Source organism: Microcaecilia unicolor, chromosome 3 (genome assembly GCF_901765095.1).
Source record: "Microcaecilia unicolor chromosome 3, aMicUni1.1, whole genome shotgun sequence".
NCBI lineage: Eukaryota > Metazoa > Chordata > Amphibia > Gymnophiona > Siphonopidae > Microcaecilia > Microcaecilia unicolor.
The window spans coordinates 265,408,124-265,428,171 of NC_044033.1; the positions used below are offsets into that span (position 1 = coordinate 265,408,124).

General features: G+C 43.4%; 1 protein-coding gene across 1 annotated transcript in view; it reads right to left on the reverse strand.

Annotated features, from left to right (window-relative positions):
* The window catches only part of NUP43 (nucleoporin 43), a 165,622-nt gene that overhangs the window by 39,912 nt on the left and 105,662 nt on the right, over window positions 1-20,048 (reverse strand). The window contains exon 6 of the mRNA XM_030198061.1: window positions 6,313-6,464. Within this exon, the coding sequence (XP_030053921.1) occupies window positions 6,313-6,464 (152 nt within the window). The remainder of the gene's footprint in view (window positions 1-6,312; window positions 6,465-20,048) is intronic.

A 20,048-nucleotide genomic window follows, 5' to 3' on the forward strand; every position in this document is an offset into this window, starting at 1 on the left:
CGAGTATCCAAACCGGATTATTTGAAGAACCCACCGGTTGAAGGTTATGAGAGGCCGCTTTGGTGAAAAACTTTTAACCTCCCTCCAACTGGCAAGTCGTCCGGCACGGACACTTTTACAGCGGCTATGCTCAGCTGGAGCCAGTCAAGAGCCCGTCCCTTGCTTTTGCTGGGGAGCTGCAGGGGCCTGCCTTGGCGCACGCGGTTGACGAGAACGAGCACGCTGGTGATGAGCCTGAGAAGGCTGTCGAGAAGGAGGATTGTACCTACGCCTGTTATAGGTGTAGGGAGCATTGTTCCTTCCCCCGGAAAAACCGTCTACCAGATGAGGTTGAAGCAGAAGGCGCCCGATGGGAGAGACTGTCCATAGCGGTTTCCCGCTGCGTGATGTGATCAACCACTTGCTTGACCTTCTCACCAAAAATATTATCCCCCCCAGCAAAGGACATCCGCAATCCGCTGCTGGACTCGATTGTCCAGGTCAGAGGCACGCAGTCACGAGAGTCTGCGCGTCACTATACCTTGGGCAGCGACCTCTGGATGCAACATCTAAAGTATCGTAAGCACCCCTGGACAGGAATTTACAACACACCTTCTACTACCTGACCACCTCCTGAAAAGGCTTGGCCTGCTCCGGAGGGAGCTTATCAACCATGTCCGCCAGTTGCTTCACCGTGTTCCTCAAGTGAATGCTCGTGTAGAGCTGGTAAGATTGAATTTTGGCCACGAGCATAGAGGCCTGATACACCTTCCTCCCAAAAGAGTCCAGGGTTCTAGATTCTCTTCCCGGGGGCGCCGAGGCAAAGTCTCTAGAACTCCTGGCTCTCTTGAGAGCGGAATCCACAACCATAGAGTCGTGAGGTAACTGCGACTTCATCAACTCAAGTTCTCTGTGAATTCAATTATTGGGACTCAGCTTTCTTGGGAATGGTGGGATTACTTAACGGTTTCATCCAGTTCCACATAAGTGTCTCCTTGAGCACATTATGCAAAGGAATCGTGGATGACTCCTTAGGTGGCGAAGGATAGTCCAGGACCTCGAGCATCTCAGTCCTGGGCTCATCCTCAGATACCACTGGGAAGGGAATAGCCACAGACATTTCCCGGACAAATGAAGAGAAAGAAAGACACTCCGGGGGAGAAAGCTTTCTTTCTGGTGAAGGAGTAGGATCAGAAGGAAGACCACAAGACTCCTCAGAAGAGAAATACCTGGGATCCTCCTCTTCATTCCACGAGGCATCCTTATCGGTGTCCGATAGGAGTTCCTTAACTGCAGTCCTAAACTGGGCCTGTCTTGACGCCGAGGAACCATGCCCTGGATGGCGATGTTGAGAGGTCAACCCCCACGCCGGGGGTCGATGAAGCTCCCTCCATCGATGTCGACGGGGAATCGACTTGGGTGGCAGTTGATGCCGATGCTGCAGGCAGTACCGGCATCGAGGACCTCACCACAGGCATAGAGCCAGCTGCTGCTTCCACCGACGGTGCGGAAGGCGCAAGCACCTCCAGCACTGGAGCAGACTGATGCAGCAACCCCTCCAGAAAACCTGGAAGAATGGCTCGGATGCGTTCGTCTAGAGTTGCCGTCGAGCAAGGCTGCGGGGTCGGTCCAGGAATCGGCGTCAGAATCTGTGGAGGTTGAGGAGACAGTACCGGGCCGCCCGAAGACCAACACCTCTTGAATGGAGGGTGAGCGTTCCTCCCGGCGTTGGCATTTCATGGGTGCCAAATCCTTCGACGCCCCGGAGCTCTCAGTACCGTGTTTGGAAGGAGACCGATGACGATGCTTCTTCGCCTTCGTTCGATGCACGTCATCGGCACTCCTCGGTACTGACGAGGACGTGAAATCCACACACCTCTTCAGGGTCGGGTCCGAATCTGGTCGGTCCCGTGGGGCCTGTACAGCAGGAGGCTTCGAGACAAGTGGAGACCCACTTGACGCCTCACTGCTCCCAGCGTGTGGTGGTCTCCGGTTCCTGAAGTCGATACCATCCCCGGTGCTGATATCGACGCTGCCGCCCTTGGTACCGATGTCGACGTCGAGGAACCGGTCGAAGCTCCGAAAAGTCGGTCTCGAAGAGCTTGTCTCGACGCTTGTGTCCGCTTTTTCAGGTTAAGACACAACTTACATGTGTCTGGGCAATGGTCGGGCCCAAGGCACTGAAGACACCACGCGTGGGGATCGGTACCTGAGATCGACTTGTTGCACCGAGTACACTTCTTGAAGCCGCTGGGAGTCCTCGATGACATGGACGGAAAAATAGCAGCGGCGAAATCAAAATCCGCAATTTTGGCTCGAGGAAGCACACAAAAAGGAGAAAACGCGTACACGCGGCATAAGAGGGCTGCGACGGAGGCGAACGAAAACTTGACTAGGGGAAAAAACTAAGAGATAAAGGTTTTTTTTTTTTAAAAAGGGAACAGGGTAAACAAAGAAAAGAAACAAAGTAAACTTTGTAAAAACGGCGAAAGGCTCTTTCCGAGGGCCAAGAGAGAGGGCAAAGACAGCCACTCTCTATCGTGGAAAAATGGAAACTGAGCGGGAACGCTCATGCGATGGGCGGGAAGATGGCCGCGCATGCGCAATGCGTGTGGTTCGCGTGCCAGAAGGCTCTGGGCAAAACTTTTTATTTTGCTTGCAAAATTGTCGTTCTTGGGCCGCTGTGGACACCGACCCACATGTGAGAACAAGCAGCCTGCTTGTCCTCGGAGAATAGCATGGATAAAAATATAACACAAAGAGGGTTAAAACAAAGCACAATCCAACATACTAAAAAAAGGTACCAAGGGCCTTCAAAAATGGGACGAGTCCTTTTATTCCACAGCGCAGATCAATCTTATACATCAATGACTCAATCTTGTATGTCAATGACCCAATATCAAAAATCCAACAAATGAACCTGCCCAGCATCACAGCTGGAGACAAAAGATAGAAACCTTGTCCAGCATCAGGCACTGGAACGCAAACCAAGGATATCCAACACCACCTGACAGCCTCCTTCCTCCCCAGAAGTTTCCCTATCCAGAATGGAGGTGTGTCGGCCTCTAAGGTTTTGGTACTGTTGCAGGATCCTTCTCTTATTCCTGTGAACACTATATCAGTATCTTCCCCAGAGATACATATTTCTATATCTGTTCCAGTTTCGAGTGCATATAAGACTTTAAGAGATTCTTCAGTGTCTTTGGTGGGAAAGCAGAAGGCTTAAGAAATGTCTTTGATGCTATACTTGGTATGGAAATGTGGTTAGGCCTACTCAGTTGAGGCATAAAGCCTTCCTACAACTGAAACCAAGTGTTTTGGCCATTGGTGGGTCTTTTTTTCTTGAAATTTCCTTGTAGATGCCTGGTCAGAACTGGAAGTGATTCTTATATTATTTTGACCCATTGCAATTAAAAAGTTTTCTTTCTTCTTAAAGAGGAAGCTGTTAAGCTTCTCCCAGGGTTAGAGACAGGTTGGGCTTATATTTAGCTCTTCTCTTCTTGCAGAACTACACATTTTTTCTTTTATGCATGGATTTGGAATAGTAGGATATTGTCAGGCTGGTAAATTCCCCATAATGTGGACTGTTATGCTTTAATGAAGATCGTATTACTTTTTTCTCGTTTTTCACTCTCTTACGTATTGCTTTAAGATTTCTTCGTAATTATTGAAAATTCTTATAAATAAAAAAGTTCTAAAATCAAGATAAATGTCCTCTACTATTAATATAAGGAACCACTGTTCAAACTAAATTTTGAAAATTCTGAATTTTCAGTGGGACATTTATCAGCATAATGACAAGCAGGGCTGAGGAGTCAGAAGCAATTTTGGGTGGACTCAGAGTCAGTAAAAATGTACTGACTATGACTCCAGCTTCAAAATAAAAATTTACAGCATTATAATATATGGTAAAGTTATAATTTTTATATATAGATCTATATCTATCTAAAGTACTGGATATAAATTATATTTACCAGTACTTTAGATCCAGAATAAAACATTTAAAGCCTAATATCTGTAGGACTCGGAGCTGCAATTAGGAGTCAAATAGCAGAAAAACAGAGTTGAAGGTTTGGTGTACCTACTCCATAGCCCTGATGACAACTTACAGGATGCAGCTTTTCCTGACAATCCCCCCCCCCCCCCCCCCCCCCCCCCCCCCCACACCCGGAAGTGCACTTTGCTCTCAGCCTTTTATAATCGGAGCTTTAGCTGCTAGATAATATTCTCTTTCAGTTACTGCAGACCTAAGGTGTACATTCCACAGATAACCCAAAGGTTTTTTTTTCTCCAGATTTATAAGGTCACAACTATATCCAATGTTAAATAAATGCACTAGGTAAATACACTGCACTCCATTTAAGTGCACGTCGGATAAGAGCATGCTTTAACTGCATGCCGTACTTCGGTCCCGTTTTTGGCACCATCAATTTCTATGGGGACAAACTTCGTTTTAGCGCACCACTGATAAGTGCAAGATTCGCTTATATGCATGGTTCAAGACCGCTCCTCTGCAGGAAAGACTCCGCATAAGCGCGTGCATAGAATATGGAAGCCGACTGGCGTGTGACAACCGAGATTCCAAATTTACTGCCTCTTTAACTGCCACAGGCAGATTAGGGGAAAGAATGTTGTTGGAGCATGCACTGGGGTCGTCGTCGCGGCGGCGGAACTGTAAGACTAACACTGGCTGAACGAATAGAAGTTCTTAAAAAATTAGAAAACAAAGAAAGTCAAGCATCTATTGCTAAAGAATATGGTGTCAATCCCAGTCAAATTTCACGTGTCTTGAAGCAGAAAGACCAGCTTCTGAAAAACTGGCAAAACAATACAAATTCACAACGGAAATGAAAATGTGCGGGAAAAGCTGAGGAGGTAGAAGATGCTCTTCTTTGGTGGTTTTCTCGAGACAGGAGCAGAGTTTCCTGTCAGTGGTCCACTGCTTATGGAGAAAGCTAATGAGGTAGCAGAAAGTCTTGGACTGACTGAATTCAAAGCCACTGTTGGATGGTTGGAATGATGGAAGGAAAGGAACAGCATAAAATTCAAGAAGCAAGACGCTGATGACTTTGGTGCTGAAAATTGGGTTGTTTCAGTTCTTCCTACCATCTTGAATGAGTTTGCACCTTGTGACATTTTCAATGCTGACGAAAATGGTCTCTACTGGCGAGCGATTCCTGATGGAACACTTGCATTCAAACATGCCAAAACTACTGGAGGTAAAACATCGAAGGGCCGATTGACAATCCTCCTTTGCTGCAATATGGATGGGAGTCCCCATTGCTTCAAGAAAGTTAAGCGACTTCCTGTGTCATATGAGGCTAACACAAATTCATGGATGACTGGGGAAATTTGGAAGCACTGGCTAAAGAAGTTAGACACTAGAATGCGGGCACAAAAGCGTCAGATTTTGCTGTTTGTGATAACTGTGCTGCATACAGGGATGATGTCAGACTGTCTAACGTCAAGGTGGTCTTCCTGCCACCAAACACTACTTCTCTGATCCAACCTCTAGATCAGGGCACAATAGCCAATTTCAAACAACATTATCGGGCTATTGTGCTACATCATCTGATGAGTGTTATGGATGACCAGAGTGGGAAGGATAAAAGTGCTGTTGAACTGGCTCGTAATCTATCACTGTTGGATTCCCTACATATGCAGAAAGAAGCCTGGAATCATGTTACACAGGCAACCATTGTGAACTGCTACAAGTGGGCAAGGTTTGTTAAGGATGTGGAGAGGGATGAAACAGGTGCAGCTGTTGCAAACGCGTCAGATGAACAGGTTATTGACATCCCAGCCGGTTTTACTGAAGAGGAGTTCTATCGCTACGTAGCTGTTGATTACGATCTACAAACAGCTGAAGACAGCACTGATGTTGAGATATGCTCCTACATGCAGGCAACGGCTGATGATGGAACAGAAGAAGAAATGAGCAGCGAGGCACATGCTGATGAAATTCAACAACCTCCTCCTGTCACTTTTGCAAGAGCGCTGGAGAGTCTCAACACCCTGTGGGCCTATCTGGAGGCCAATGGATGTCAGTGCTATGACAGTTTTTATCGTCTGGCAGACTTAGTCTATGGAACTCACAGACCCAAGAGTGTACAGAGGACTATAACTGATTACTTCAAGCCAGCCTAATGTCAGTTAACTGAGACTGTATACTGTACGTATAATAATAAACAGTACTGTACATATGTTTATCAGATGTCAAGCTTCTTTGGGTCACAACGGTTAAGTGCACGCTCTGGTTAACTGCATGCATTTCTTTGGTCCCAGATCCTTGCACTTAAGCGGATTGCACTGTACTGCTAAAGAGTTACTTACTTTCTGCATCATGAGCCTCAAGCAAGGATACAGGCATACTGCCCTGTCTGACATCCCAAATGCTCAACATTCCATCCTGGCCTCCTGTGGCTACAACGTGCTGCTGGTTAGGATGTCTGTCAACACAGTATAGTGGAACTCTCTCACCAGTCCTGAAATACACAGAAAAGAAAAGGGAGAAACAGTAGCAGTTTTTTTTTAATCCACAGAATCTTGTACAATATTGTTTTATTTCATTGTGTCCCTTCTATAATCCTATTTTGACTGATCCTCTATAGATAGAAACCCTTGGTTAATACTCAAAATGCTTATCTTTATAGTGCTACTAGATATATGCAACGATTTACAGTGATAAGTATCCAGGTACAATATGCCCCTATCCCCAATAGCTTACAAAATATGTGGGTACCTGAGACAATGGGAAAATGAAGTTACTCATCCTACAAATCATTTCTATAGGGCTAACAGATGTATGCAGCACTGTACACATTATATGCAGGCACTTTCTCTGTCCCTAGAGGGCTCATCATTTAACATTTTGTACCTGGGACAATGGAGGGTTAAGTGACTTGCTCAAGGTCACAAGGAGCTGCAGTGGGAATGGAACACAGGTCACCAGGATCAAAGCCCGTTTAACTAACCATTAGACTGCTCCTCCCTCACAAAAAAAGTTGAAGTGGGATTTGATAACCATTAAGCTACTCCTCAGACTGTAGCAGCTATTCGAGAACAACAGGATGAAAATCCACACTGACGGTGATATTCAAGATACCTGTGCAGTAACCATCCTCAAAGCAGCTTCGAGAAGCCTTTGAAGGTGGCACACTGTGCATGTGCGTGCCTTCTCACCCACTACCATTGAGAAGGACCAAGTCAGTCTAATACTATAGCTAATAGAAAACAACTCCAAGGAGAAGTGGGCCATCCTACTGTCCTCAGAGAACATCTGCTACAGGTGAGTAACTTTGTTTTCTCTGAGGACAAGCAGGATGAAAAATTCATACTGCTGGGAATCCTTAACTGCCATGCTGTCCAAAATAAAACAAAAGGAGAAAAAAGGAAAGGTCTGCAAAAGCACGAAGTAATGGAGGATTATTTTTTGACAGTCTGGAATAGAAACAAAGGGGCCTGGGGGGAGGGGGGGGATGGGGTTTGGATTCTAAACCCTGAATAAATTGTGAAAGACTGACTTGACCAAACCAGCTGTCACATTGGGAGTCCTGTTCTACAGAGTAGTGATATGTGAATGTGTGGATTGATGACCACATTACAGCCCTGCAAATCTCTTCTACGAAGGCTGATCTCAGGTGGGCTACCGATGCAGCTTTGGCTATAATATTGTGAGCAGCGGCATCAGCTCAGCTTGGGCTTAAGTGAAAGAGATGCAGTCTATTAGTTAACTGGATAATGTGCATTTATCGATGAAAGCTCTCATCCTGCTGGGGTCAAAGAAACAAAAAGATGGGCAGAGAGGCAAGATGGCGTCTTGAACAGAAGCAAGTACCTGAGCTCCTGAACTGTTGTGGTTTGTCGGCGGAAGCGGTCTTTTCTTCCCTGTTTACATGGGGAAAAGAAAAGGGAAATCCAGGGGGCAGGCCTCCTTAACCCCTGGAGGGAACCCCGTACTTCGCCAGACTACACTGACGATGTTTGCTACTCAGGCACTGGGAACGCCAACGCCCACTGCGAACGGACATTCCCTCTCTCTTTCAGAGAGGGAAGCCCGCAGCATAGAGGAGATCTCTTTGAGCTCTCCCTCGAGCACGACACCTCCCAGACCCGGTAGCAGCTTTTTACAAGCAGAGGAGCAGATCAAAGAACAACCTGGAGCGGTGATTATTTCTTTGTCTGGAGGAGGCCCCCCTGCTACTTCTACCCCAGAGTTACTATCTTGTGAAGGACCTTCCCTGGGGCCTGCTACTGTGATCTGGAAGAGAAGAGAAAAACCGAGCGTGGTGACATTGGACACCCTATGGGATCTGATTCAAGAGCTGACCGGCTCTCTCCTCCAGGTAACTCAAACTTTTACAGAAGAAATGAAAATATCACACATTTCACTTTAAAAAAAAAAACTTTTTTAGTACTCAGAAAATACAGTGTGACCAAATCAAATTCAATGGTCACTGCTATCATCGCACAATGTATTCAATTCCAAAATCCAGATTTTCTGAAAAAAAAAAAAAAAAACATATTGAGTTGTTCATTCCTTACATCCACTGCTGAAGTGCTTCCAACGCCATATAGAGTAAAAGATGATAGATACAGTGCGATGACGAGTTGGTAATCAGCATCAGGGCTCCCTGGAGAAACAATTACTAAAATTTATAAAGATTTTTCAGGTTATTGTGTTTAAAGATCCATTTCTCTGAGGAATATAGCAATGTTTGCCACATATGAGATCAACCTGGACTCCCCCCCTTCCAAACCTGTTGACCCTATGGTGTTTGTATTTGAAAAAATAGACTTGATAGAAATAGAACTTGAGCAAATTGAGAAGAGGCAATTAAAACAACAGTACAATTTAACAAAAAAAAATAACAGCAAGCATTATGCACTTTACAATAAGATTCATCTATGATAATTAAAAGGGCAGATGGGAGGGCGACGTAATTCAAGATTGTGTACCATATGAAGATGATGCTAATAGTCAACTCAGAGATGTACATTTTTATATAGAATTATCAGGGAATCTTACATCACAATTCCAGCAGGAAATAAGAAAGGTATTATATAAAGCATCTTACAATGGAATCATCTCAACCAAAGAGTTGAAAAATTTAGATATTTTCCAAAAATTCCAAACATCTATTTTGTACCTAAGATTCATCTTTGAATAATCCTCCTGGTCGACCTATAGTGGCAGGAATTGACTCTTTATTAGATAAATAGATTCATTTTTACAACCATTGGTACCTAAAATTAAGTCTTATGTTGGTGACTCTTCACAATTAATAACCATACTATAGAATTTTAAGTTAGCTGAAGATACACCAGTAATTTTAATCACTATGAAAGTTTCAGCATTATATACTAATATACCTCATGCAAAAGCTTTGGAAGTGGTAGAAGAACATCTTAATCAGTTAAATATATCAGCAGATAAAATTACTTTTTTGATGGATTTGATGACATTTGTGTTGAAGAAGAAATATTTTCAGTTTAAGCAGTATTTTTTTTTTTTTTTTACAAGTAAAAGGAACTGTGATAGGGATCCCCTGTAGCTTCATCACTAGCCTTTCTATGGATAATTTTGAATGCAATTTTGTTTATGAGTCTGAATATTATCATTAAATGTTAATCTGGAAATGGTTTATTGATATCTTTTTTGTTTGGACTGGAGATATGGCAAGATTGCAACACTTCTTAAAATGGATCAACTGTTGTGACCCTAATATAAAGTTTACAGTTAATCACCATTCACATACTATTGCTTTTTTTTTTTATTTTTTTTTTTTTTTTTAGATATTATGATCATTTATCAGTTTGGAAGATCTGAAACTACTATCTTTAGAAAGAAGACTGATTGCAATGTTCTTCATTATGGGAGTTATCATCCAAAACATTTATGGGATAATATCTCAGCACGGCAATTTTTACAATTAAGAAGATAATGTACTAGAGAAGAGTATAAAAATCAGGCTATTTCAATGATTTTTAGATGTGGATTATTCCAAAACCGAAGTTAAAAAAAAGCATATAAATGAGCTTTTTATGCATAGAGACAACCGTTACTTGTTTCTAAGACACAGACTCTTGTAACTAATTTGACAAGGTTATTCTCATATTCACCTTTGACTTTTGATGTTAAAATAATACTGAAACATTGGCAAATGTTGCATTTTCATCCTCAATTAAGAAAACCTGTACAGTTTGTTTACTTACATGAGCACGAAGTTATGGAACGCACTACCTAGAGACCTGAAAACAATCAACGAAACAACTATCTTTCGCAAATCCCTCAAGACATATTTCTTGAACAAAGCCTACAATGAAAACCCAGAACCTCACTAATCCACTTCTGAAAACCCACCTTCTACTATACCTAATAAACTCCTTCCTTCTTCTACTTTCTTCCCTTAATTAATCTCTGCACAATAATAACTGTACCTGACATCCAGGATTAACTGTTAACAAAACTATGTAAGTCACATTGAGCCTGCAAATAGGTGGGAAAATGTGGGATACAAATGCAATAAATAAATACTGGCGAAGTAAAAATGTGGATGATTTGCTAACTAGCTCTAGTTTAAAAACTTTTTCACATGAAGTAAAATGACCAAGAACATGGACATTCAACATTGTGGTCACTGAGTGTAGCCAGTATGCATGGGAAACAGCTCAAGTACCTATACCTCATTCCAATAAAATATATGATTTGAGACAACACACAGACAGTGAAACAGCGCAAGTAGTATATTGCATAAAGTGTCCAGGTGAATTATATTATACTAGAAAAAAAGGCCCGTTTCTGACACAAATGAAACGGGTGCTAGCAAGGTTTTCCTCGGACTGTGTATGTTTGAGAGTGTGTGCGAGGTGTCTGTGAGAGAGAGAGAGAGTGAATGTGCGGGTGTATGACAGAGAGAGAGTGAGACTGGGTGCGAGGTGTCTGTGAGAGAGAGAGTGTGTGTGTGAGAGAGAGAGAGTGTGTGCCAGGGCCCCCCCTCCCTCCCAGTTCCAGGGTCCCCCCTCCCTCCCAGTTCCAGGGTCGTCCCCTCCCTCCCGCCGAGTTTCAGGATCCCTCCCTTCCTCCGAGTTTCAGGGTCATTCCCCTCCCTCCCTCTCTCTTCCCCATCCCAATTCAGCATCTCCCTTCTGTCACCCTACTCCCACCATGTCTACTATCTACCCTTCAGTCCCTGAGCAAGCATATTTCCTTTCTTTCCATCCATCCTTCCTTGATCCAGTATCTCCTGTCTTCTCTATCCTCTCTACTCCTCTATCCAGCATCTTCCCCTTGACCAGTGGTGTAGCAAGGGCGGGGCGGTAGGGGCGGTCCGCCCCGGGTGCACGCCGCTGGGGGGGGTGTCGGCTCCGCTGGTTCCCTGCTCCCTCTGCCCCGGAACAGGTTACTTCCTGTACTGGGGCAGAGGGAGCAGGGAACCAGCAGATCCGACCCCCCCAGCGGCGTGCACATGGCAGGCAAGAATGCACTCGGGAGGGGGGGGGGTGATGCGCCCAAGGGTGGTGTTATGCTGCACCCCCCCCAGGTGTTTCGGGAGGGTGGCTGTTGAGCACGTCAGTTGCGTCAGGCAGGCTCGAGCCTTTATTTTGTGTGTTGCTGTCAACCTGTATGGCAGTTTGGGAGGGAGGGGGGGGGGGGGGAATCAGCTGTGAGGCATGGTTTTTTTTTTTTTGTTACTCCGGGTTCTGATGTTGTCGGCACAATGCGTTTGCTGACGTCAGCCTGTGCTACAGAGCCTAGCAGACCAACTCCGAAGAAGTCACAAACAGGCAGCAAGACGCATAGAACGTTGGAGGTGAGAATTATTAAATAGGATTGGTCAAACAGAGAGGAAGATCAAGCATCGAGTGGCTCAGCATTTGAGCAATATAAGATTGGGATGCATTGAAACTCTGCTGGTTCAGCGCTGGCAGGAAAAGAATCACATATCGAAGGATTTAAAATTTGTGGTTCTACAGCAAATACAACTTTATAGAGGAGGAAATGTTTTACAACTGTTATTTTATACAGAAGAACAGAGAATGATATTTCAATGGGAAACGTTTTCTGCAAGGTTTACATAAAGAAATAGATTGGACTGCAATGGTGTGAACTGCGCATGTATGGGCTCAAAAGGAAGCTTGGTGTCTCCAGCGGACTATGCACCATTTTGTAGAACCAGGCATATTCCTGCTTCATCAGCGAATCTGTTATACATTTTTTTAAATTTTTGTTTCGATTTAAGTTTTCTATTGTTTGAGATATATATTTTGTATTGTAGCAAACCCCCTGAAGAAGCCGTCACAGGTGAAACTAGGATCCAAGTTGGGGAACATTTATTTTGGCACTGTATTTATCATCTATTACTCTATGTGGTGTTGGAAGCACTTCAGCAGTGGATCTAAGGAATGAACAACTCAATATTCAGCGCTGCGTGTGTCTGGTAGCGCTATATAAATGCTATTAGTAGTAGTAGTAATATAAGTTCCTGTTTTTCAGAAAATCTGGATTTTTGAATTGAACAAAAATATATGAACATTCTGCTTTGGTGCGATGATAAAGAACAGTGAACACTGAATTTGAATTGGTCACACTGTATTTTCTGAGCACTAAAAACATTTTTTTTTTAAAATTAGATGTGTGATCATAAAAATTAAAAAGTAATTTTTTGATAGAGCAGATAACTGATGAAGCCTGAGTCTTGTGTGATAAATTGTATCTGTTGCCTCAGTTTTCTTTTTGAATGAATATTCATAACAGATTTGCATGTAGTGGAGGCATTGCATGTAAATCTCTCTCATGAATATTCATTGTGGATATCCTGAAAACCTGACTGGCTGGGGTGCCTCATCAGCTGGGTAAGAAATACTTTGAGATCCCATGACATGGTGGGATGCTTGATGGGAGGTTTGAGTAACTGCAATGACCTCGTGAAGTGAACAACTAAATACCAGAGATGGCCAGAGATGGGCTTATCCTCTACATAGCTCCAACTGCACTTAGGCAGACTCTTAGAGAATTGGTTCTAGACCATACTCAGAAAAGTATAGAAGGTATTCAAGCAATTTTTACGTAGGATAGGAGAAAGATCTATAGATTTGCCCTTCCAGTGAAAACTCTCTTTGAAACAAAACTCCCTCTGGCAGATGTAAGGAATCGATTTCTACCTTCTCAACATCCAAACTGGGAAGTCTAGAGACTGAAGGTTAGGATGCAAGAGGGACCCCACAATCCAGGTGATGAGTCAGAAAGCATTCTGGTCTCTATGGGTCCTAGCAAGCTTGCTCCAGAAACAGAAGAAAACCATACTTGCCTCAGCCAGTATGGGGCAATTGCAATCATGGGTTCCCTCTGTTTTGCTTGAGAAGAGGTGTTGGAGGATATGGGTACAGAAGATCATTCCCCCAATCAAAAAGAAAGGCATCAGAGGCTAGTCTGTTGTGTGATTCCAATCTGGAGCTTTACTGGGGGACGCCAGCCAAAATGGCTCCGAAGAATCAACATGCTTCCTGGACCCAGGGCGCACAGTGGGGTCAAGCTGCGCAGCACCCGGCAGGTTGGTGCGGGAACACGTGGAACAGACACCCGACGTTGCTCTCCGGCTCCTACACCGGGAGCAGCGCTTCACTGATTCTGCCAGCACTGCAATCAATAGACACTACTCAACCCCAGGGAGTCTGCTATTGGAATTCAAATTCTGGCCCCCTCACACTGCTGTCGGACCCTGGAACCAGCACTAGCACGCTGTGCTTGTCTTGTTCGGGTGCCTGTGCTGAATCCCTTCTTTTTTTTTTTGGTTGTTTTTTAAACCATGTTTTTTTTAAAGAAGCAGGAGATTAACCTGGAGGTAACCTGGTCACAGAAGGGGCAATGGGGACAGGAAGGGAGGAACCTGGGACCAGCAGGTGTACCCTAAAATCCCAGGGCAAGGATACCTGAACCCCAGGAGCTCAACTAGAGCCGGGGGACCAGGCCAGGAGTCAATCAATCCAGAGCTGCATGGTTATGACCATCTATCTGCTAGATAGAGAGAACACTGAGGGGTAAGGGCTGCTGCACAGGGCCATGTATAACAGACCTCAGACATTCTCTCTATGTCCACCTGCTGGTAGGGGGACACAACCCACAAGCCTCTGGATCGATCTGTGGGATGCTATGGAATAACAAATGACTAAAATCGTAAAGAATGGCAGATTTTTTTCAAGTATATCAGTGAATGAAGAAAGGCTAGAAATGGAATTTTAAGACTGAAAGATGCTGTCAACCTCTATATAGAGAACGCTAAGGAAAAAGTGGACGTGCTTAACAAATATTTCCGTCTTCACAGAAGAAAATCCTGGAGCAGGACTTCGGTTGGCTGATAAAGGTACACATAAGAATGAAGTAGAGATCGCACCAATTATTGAAAAACATTTATGAACTTGAAAACTGAAAGTGGGCAAAATCATAGGGTCAGATGGGATTCATCCCAGAATCCCGAGGGAGATCAAAGAGGTTCTGGCAGGTCCTCTTCAAGATTTGTTTAAGAAATCCTTAGAGATGGCGGATGTTCTGTGGGATTAGAAGAAAGCAGGATGTCGTCCCTCTTCATATAAGTGGACTTGGACAAGATGTGGGAAACTATAGACCGGCAAGTCTTACTTTGGTGATTGGAAAGATAATGGAGGCAAGGCTCAAGAATAGGATAGCGAATTACCTCAAATCCAACGGGTTACAAGATCCATGGCAAAATACCTTTACCAAAGGAAAATTGTGTCAAATGAACTGGATTGACTTCAACTAGGTAGCCAGAGAACAGGATAGTGGACACGTGCTAGATATAGTCTACTTAGATTTCAGTAAGGCCTTTGACATGGCTCTTAATAGAAGGCTCATGAATAAATTCAGCTGGCTTAAGTTAGGACCTAAAGTTGTAAACTGGACTGGAAACTGGTTGACTTACAGATGGCAGAGGCTGGTGGTAAATGGAGTTTACTCAGACGATAAAAAGGTAAAGTAGTGGAGTGCCTCAGGGATCAGTACTGGGGCAGGTTCTATTCAACATATTTGTGAGCGACATTGCTGAATGACTAGAAGGAAAAATTTGCCTTTTTGCCTATGATACCAAGATTTGCAATACAGGGGAAACCCCAGAGGGTGTAAACAACATGAGCAGGGATCTAGAAAAATGGTCTAGTGTTTGGCAGCTAAACTGCCAAGTGATGCACTTGGAGTGTAAAATTCCAAAATAGCAGTATGCACTAGGGGGTGAGAGACTGATATGCACGATCAGGAGAAAGGTGTTGATGCCCCTGTACAAGTCATTGGCGAGGCCCCACATAGAGTATTGTGTTCACTTTTGGAGGCCTATCTCTCCAAGGACATAAACAACTTGAGGTGGTTCAGAGGAAGGTGACACAAATGGTACATGGTTTGTGCTATAAGATGTATGAGAAGAGACTGAATACCTGAATATGTATATGCTACAAGAAAAGAGAGAGAGAAGAGATATAATACAGACAATTAAGTATTTGAAAGCTATTAATATACAAACAAGCCTCTTCCAGAGATGTGGAGGGCCGTAGACCTGTAGGACATGAATGGAGGTTGCAGGGCAGAAGACTTGGGGGTAAGGTCAAGAAATACTTTTTCAGAAAGGGGGTAGTGGATGCCTGGAATGCCCTTGCAGGAGAGGTGGAGTCCAAAACAATGACAGAATTCCAAAAATGTGCGGGATAAGCACAAGGGTTGCCAAAATAGGAGGTATTATATTGGTTAAGAATGGTTGAGATCTAAGGCCAGTGCCAAATGGACTTCTACGGTCTGTGTCCACACATGGCAAAAGACAGGTATAGACTGGCTGGACAATGCCATCATTTACTGTGTCACAGCATTTGGAGCAGCAATGGGGAAGGTTTCTGTGATAGATGAGGTGGAGATAGAGAGAGGAGCTGCAGGAACTTAAGATAGCATGATAATGAAGGGCAGAAACAGAAGTCAACTGAAGAGGAAGAAGAATTGCAAGAGAAACCCAGAGGTGGAGGAATTTTCAGTTGAGCTGCTGGCTTATATAGATATAGACAAATAGGCTGGGCTCCAGGTTACCCAAGTTGAATTTAATACAGCATAAAAAGTATGGCAAAACAAATAAGGCCATAATTTGAATAAAAAGTCAACCTTTGAATATTACAGAAATTAACCGAATACGCTACTGTGCAGCCAAAATTATTACAGAGAGGGTTTTGGTGTTCTGGGCCAAAAGAAAAAAAAAAAAAAAAAAGAAAAGATAACACTTAGAAAGCTCGAACTGGGGGAAAAATAAAAACTTTGCGTGTAGAGGAGTCCTTAATAGATGGGTACCTAAAAGGATCATGATCACTAAACGTATTGCGGAAGATCCAAAATATCAAATTGAAACATGCTGCATTGACAGAGGACAATCGTAAATTCCTATACTCCATACATTGCAGAGATAAAAAGTAAACAGAAAAGAGATGTATCAAAATTATTTAGAAAAACCTGAACTGGGAAAGATCATTACCAAATAAAGTTGAGACAAACATTCTGGAGAAAGTTACAGTGGGGGAAATAAGTATTTGATCCCTTGCTGATTTTGTAAGTTTGCCCACTGACAAAGACATGAGCAGCCCATAATTGAAGGGTAGGTTATTGGTAACAGTGAGAGATAGCACATCACAAATTAAATCCGGAAAATCACATTGTGGAAAGTATATGAATTTATTTGCATTCTGCAGAGGGAAATAAGTATTTAATCCCTCTGGCAAACAAGACCTAATACTTGGTGGCAAAACCCTTGTTGGCAAGCACAGCGGTCAGACGTCTTCTGTAGTTGATGATGAGGTTTGCACACATGTCAGGAGGAATTTTGGTCCACTCCTCTTTGCAGATCATCTCTAAATCATTAAGAGTTCTGGGCTGTCGCTTGGCAACTCGCAGCTTCAGCTCCCTCCATAAGTTTTCAATGGGATTAAGGTCTGGTGACTGGCTAGGCCACTCCATGACCCTAATGTGCTTCTTCCTGAGCCACTCCTTTGTTGCCTTGGCTGTATGTTTTGGGTCATTGTCGTGCTGGAAGACCCAGCCACGACCCATTTTTAAGGCCCTGGCGGAGGGAAGGAGGTTGTCACTCAGAATTGTACGGTACATGGCCCCATCCATTCTCCCATTGATGCGGTGAAGTAGTCCTGTGCCCTTAGCAGAGAAACACCCCCAAAACATAACATTTCCACCTCCATGCTTGACAGTGGGGACGGTGTTCTTTGGGTCATAGGCAGCATTTCTCTTCCTCCAAACACGGCGAGTTGAGTTCATGCCAAAGAGCTCAATTTTTGTCTCATCTGACCACAGCACCTTCTCCCAATCACTCTCGGCATCATCCAGGTGTTCACTGGCAAACTTCAGACGGGCCGTCACATGTGCCTTCCGGAGCAGGGGGACCTTGCGGGCACTGCAGGATTGCAATCCGTTATGTCGTAATGTGTTACCAATGGTTTTCGTGGTGACAGTGGTCCCAGCTGCCTTGAGATCATTGACAAGTTCCCCCCTTGTAGTTGTAGGCTGATTTCTAACCTTCCTCATGATCAAGGATACCCCACGAGGTGAGATTTTGCGTGGAGCCCCAGATCTTTGTCGATTGACAGTCATTTTGTACTTCTTCCATTTTCTTACTATGGCACCAACAGTTGTCTCCTTCTCGCCCAGCGTCTTACTGATGGTTTTGTAGCCCATTCCAGCCTTGTGCAGGTGTATGATCTTGTCCCTGACATCCTTAGACAGCTCCTTGCTCTTGGCCATTTTGTAGAGGTTAGAGTCTGACTGATTCACTGAGTCTGTGGACAGGTGTCTTTCATACAGGTGACCATTGCCGACAGCTGTCTGTCATGCAGGTAACGAGTTGATTTGGAGCATCTACCTGGTCTGTAGGGGCCAGATCTCTTACTGGTTGGTGGGGGATCAAATACTTATTTCCCTCTGCAGAATGCAAATAAATTCATATACTTTCCACAATGTGATTTTCCGGATTTAATTTGTGATGTGCTATCTCTCACTGTTACCAATAACCTACCCTTCAATTATGGGCTGCTCATGTCTTTGTCAGTGGGCAAACTTACAAAATCAGCAAGGGATCAAATACTTATTTCCCCCACTGTATATGAGGACACTGTTGAGCATAACCCAGCTGCAGAATGGCTACCCTGCATACATGAGAATTTGGCGATTTGACATCACATTGGCTAATAACAAGCAAAACACTTCGTCTTTCAAAAGGAGATTCAAATAACATTGCTACCAACAACTTGTCTATCTACAGTCGATAAGTTACTCACTGCAATAGATGCAAACAGAATATACGATACTCTAACAGAGTAGAAGGGCAATACGAAAGAAGCACACAGAATGAAAGACCAATTAAAGTTGAGTCAACCAAGAACAGCACCCAAAATTACCTTTAATTTGGAGTTACATCCAGATCAGCAGCTGGAACTGGAAAAATAAATTGGATGTCTTCGGCATAAACCCAATATGAAACACCCAAAGACCATATAACAGGCACAAATAGATATTTAAAAAATTGCCAACACCACTGATCCTTCTGGCACCCCAGAACGCAAATAGCGTATGGTCAAGACTATATTACCCAAAGTACAACTGCTCTTCTATTGCTCAAAAAAGACTTGAACCATTGCAGAACTGTCCCTGCAAGACAAAAAGCATAAAACAGCTGGATCAAAACATTATGATCCAGCATATTAAATGCTGCAAATATATAAAAAAAACAAAGAAAAATTGTTTTGCTTATCCAAGTCTAGGCATACTTCATTTATTGTAGTAGTTAATAGCACTTTTGTGCTATGGGCCCTGATAAAGCCATACTGAAATGGGTCAAGTAAAGCATGAGCACATAGAAAGTACCTTAGGCAATATGGGCAAAGCAGAAATGGGATGATAATTTGATAACACATCACTTCCTACCTTAACATTTTTTTAACACAGGATAAATTGTAGCAGGCTTCAATTCATTAGGAAAATACCCACTTTTTAAAAATAAATTTACAACGCTTACCATTTCAGGAACAATAAAATCTTCAATACGTTCAGTATACTAAGGGAACAGCATCTCATATACTTATCTCCAATCTAGTCACCACTGAAAACTCATTCCACTCCTCTTGCAATTCACACTCAGTAGCCTTCAAAGAGATATGTTCAGGAAAACTTGATACTATAAGGCTAATTTTCTGCTCAAAAAAGTCCATATGTTCTTCAGGTATAAATGGTGCCCCTACAACAGGTGCATTCTGTATAAGAGAGCGCACCACCAACAACTCCCGGAGATGATTCATTGCACCTGTGATACATTTCTGATAATACAGCGCTCGTTTGTTCATCACTGCAACAGTATATTCCCATAACTTACATAAGTACTTAAGTATTGCCATACTGGGAAAGACCAAAGGTCCATCAAGCCCAGCATCCTGTTTCCAACAGTGGCCAATCCAGATCACAAATACCTGGCAAGATCCCAAAAAAGTACAAAACATTCTATACTGCTTATCCCAGAAATAGTGGATTTTACCCAAGTCCATTTAGTAACGGTCTATGGACTTTTCCTTTAGGAAGCCGTCCAAACCGCCTTTACCACATTCTCTGGCAACGAATTCCAGAGTTTAATTACACGTGAGTGAAGAAAAGTTTTCTCCAATTCATTTTAAATTTACTACAATATAGCTTCATCGCATGCCCCCTAGTCCTTCTGAACAACCAAAAGAAATTTTTATATACACACAAATAAAACTAATAAATTGTTGCCCTCGCAGTTACATAAGGTGAAGACCAAAAGAATTCAGGTTATATTTGAAGTGTGGGGGGGGGGGGGGGGGGGGGGGGGTGGGTGAGGAATGGAGACATTTTTAAGAGCTCCAAACAAATGGCTGATAAACTTGCTACATACTATGAGCTTAAGAGACTGCTATGACCAAGAATACAGACCAATGGCTATCCACTAGAAATCTCCTTTAACTTCATAAACTGATGAAAAAAATAGTCAAAGTGTCTCTTTAGTGACGAAGAG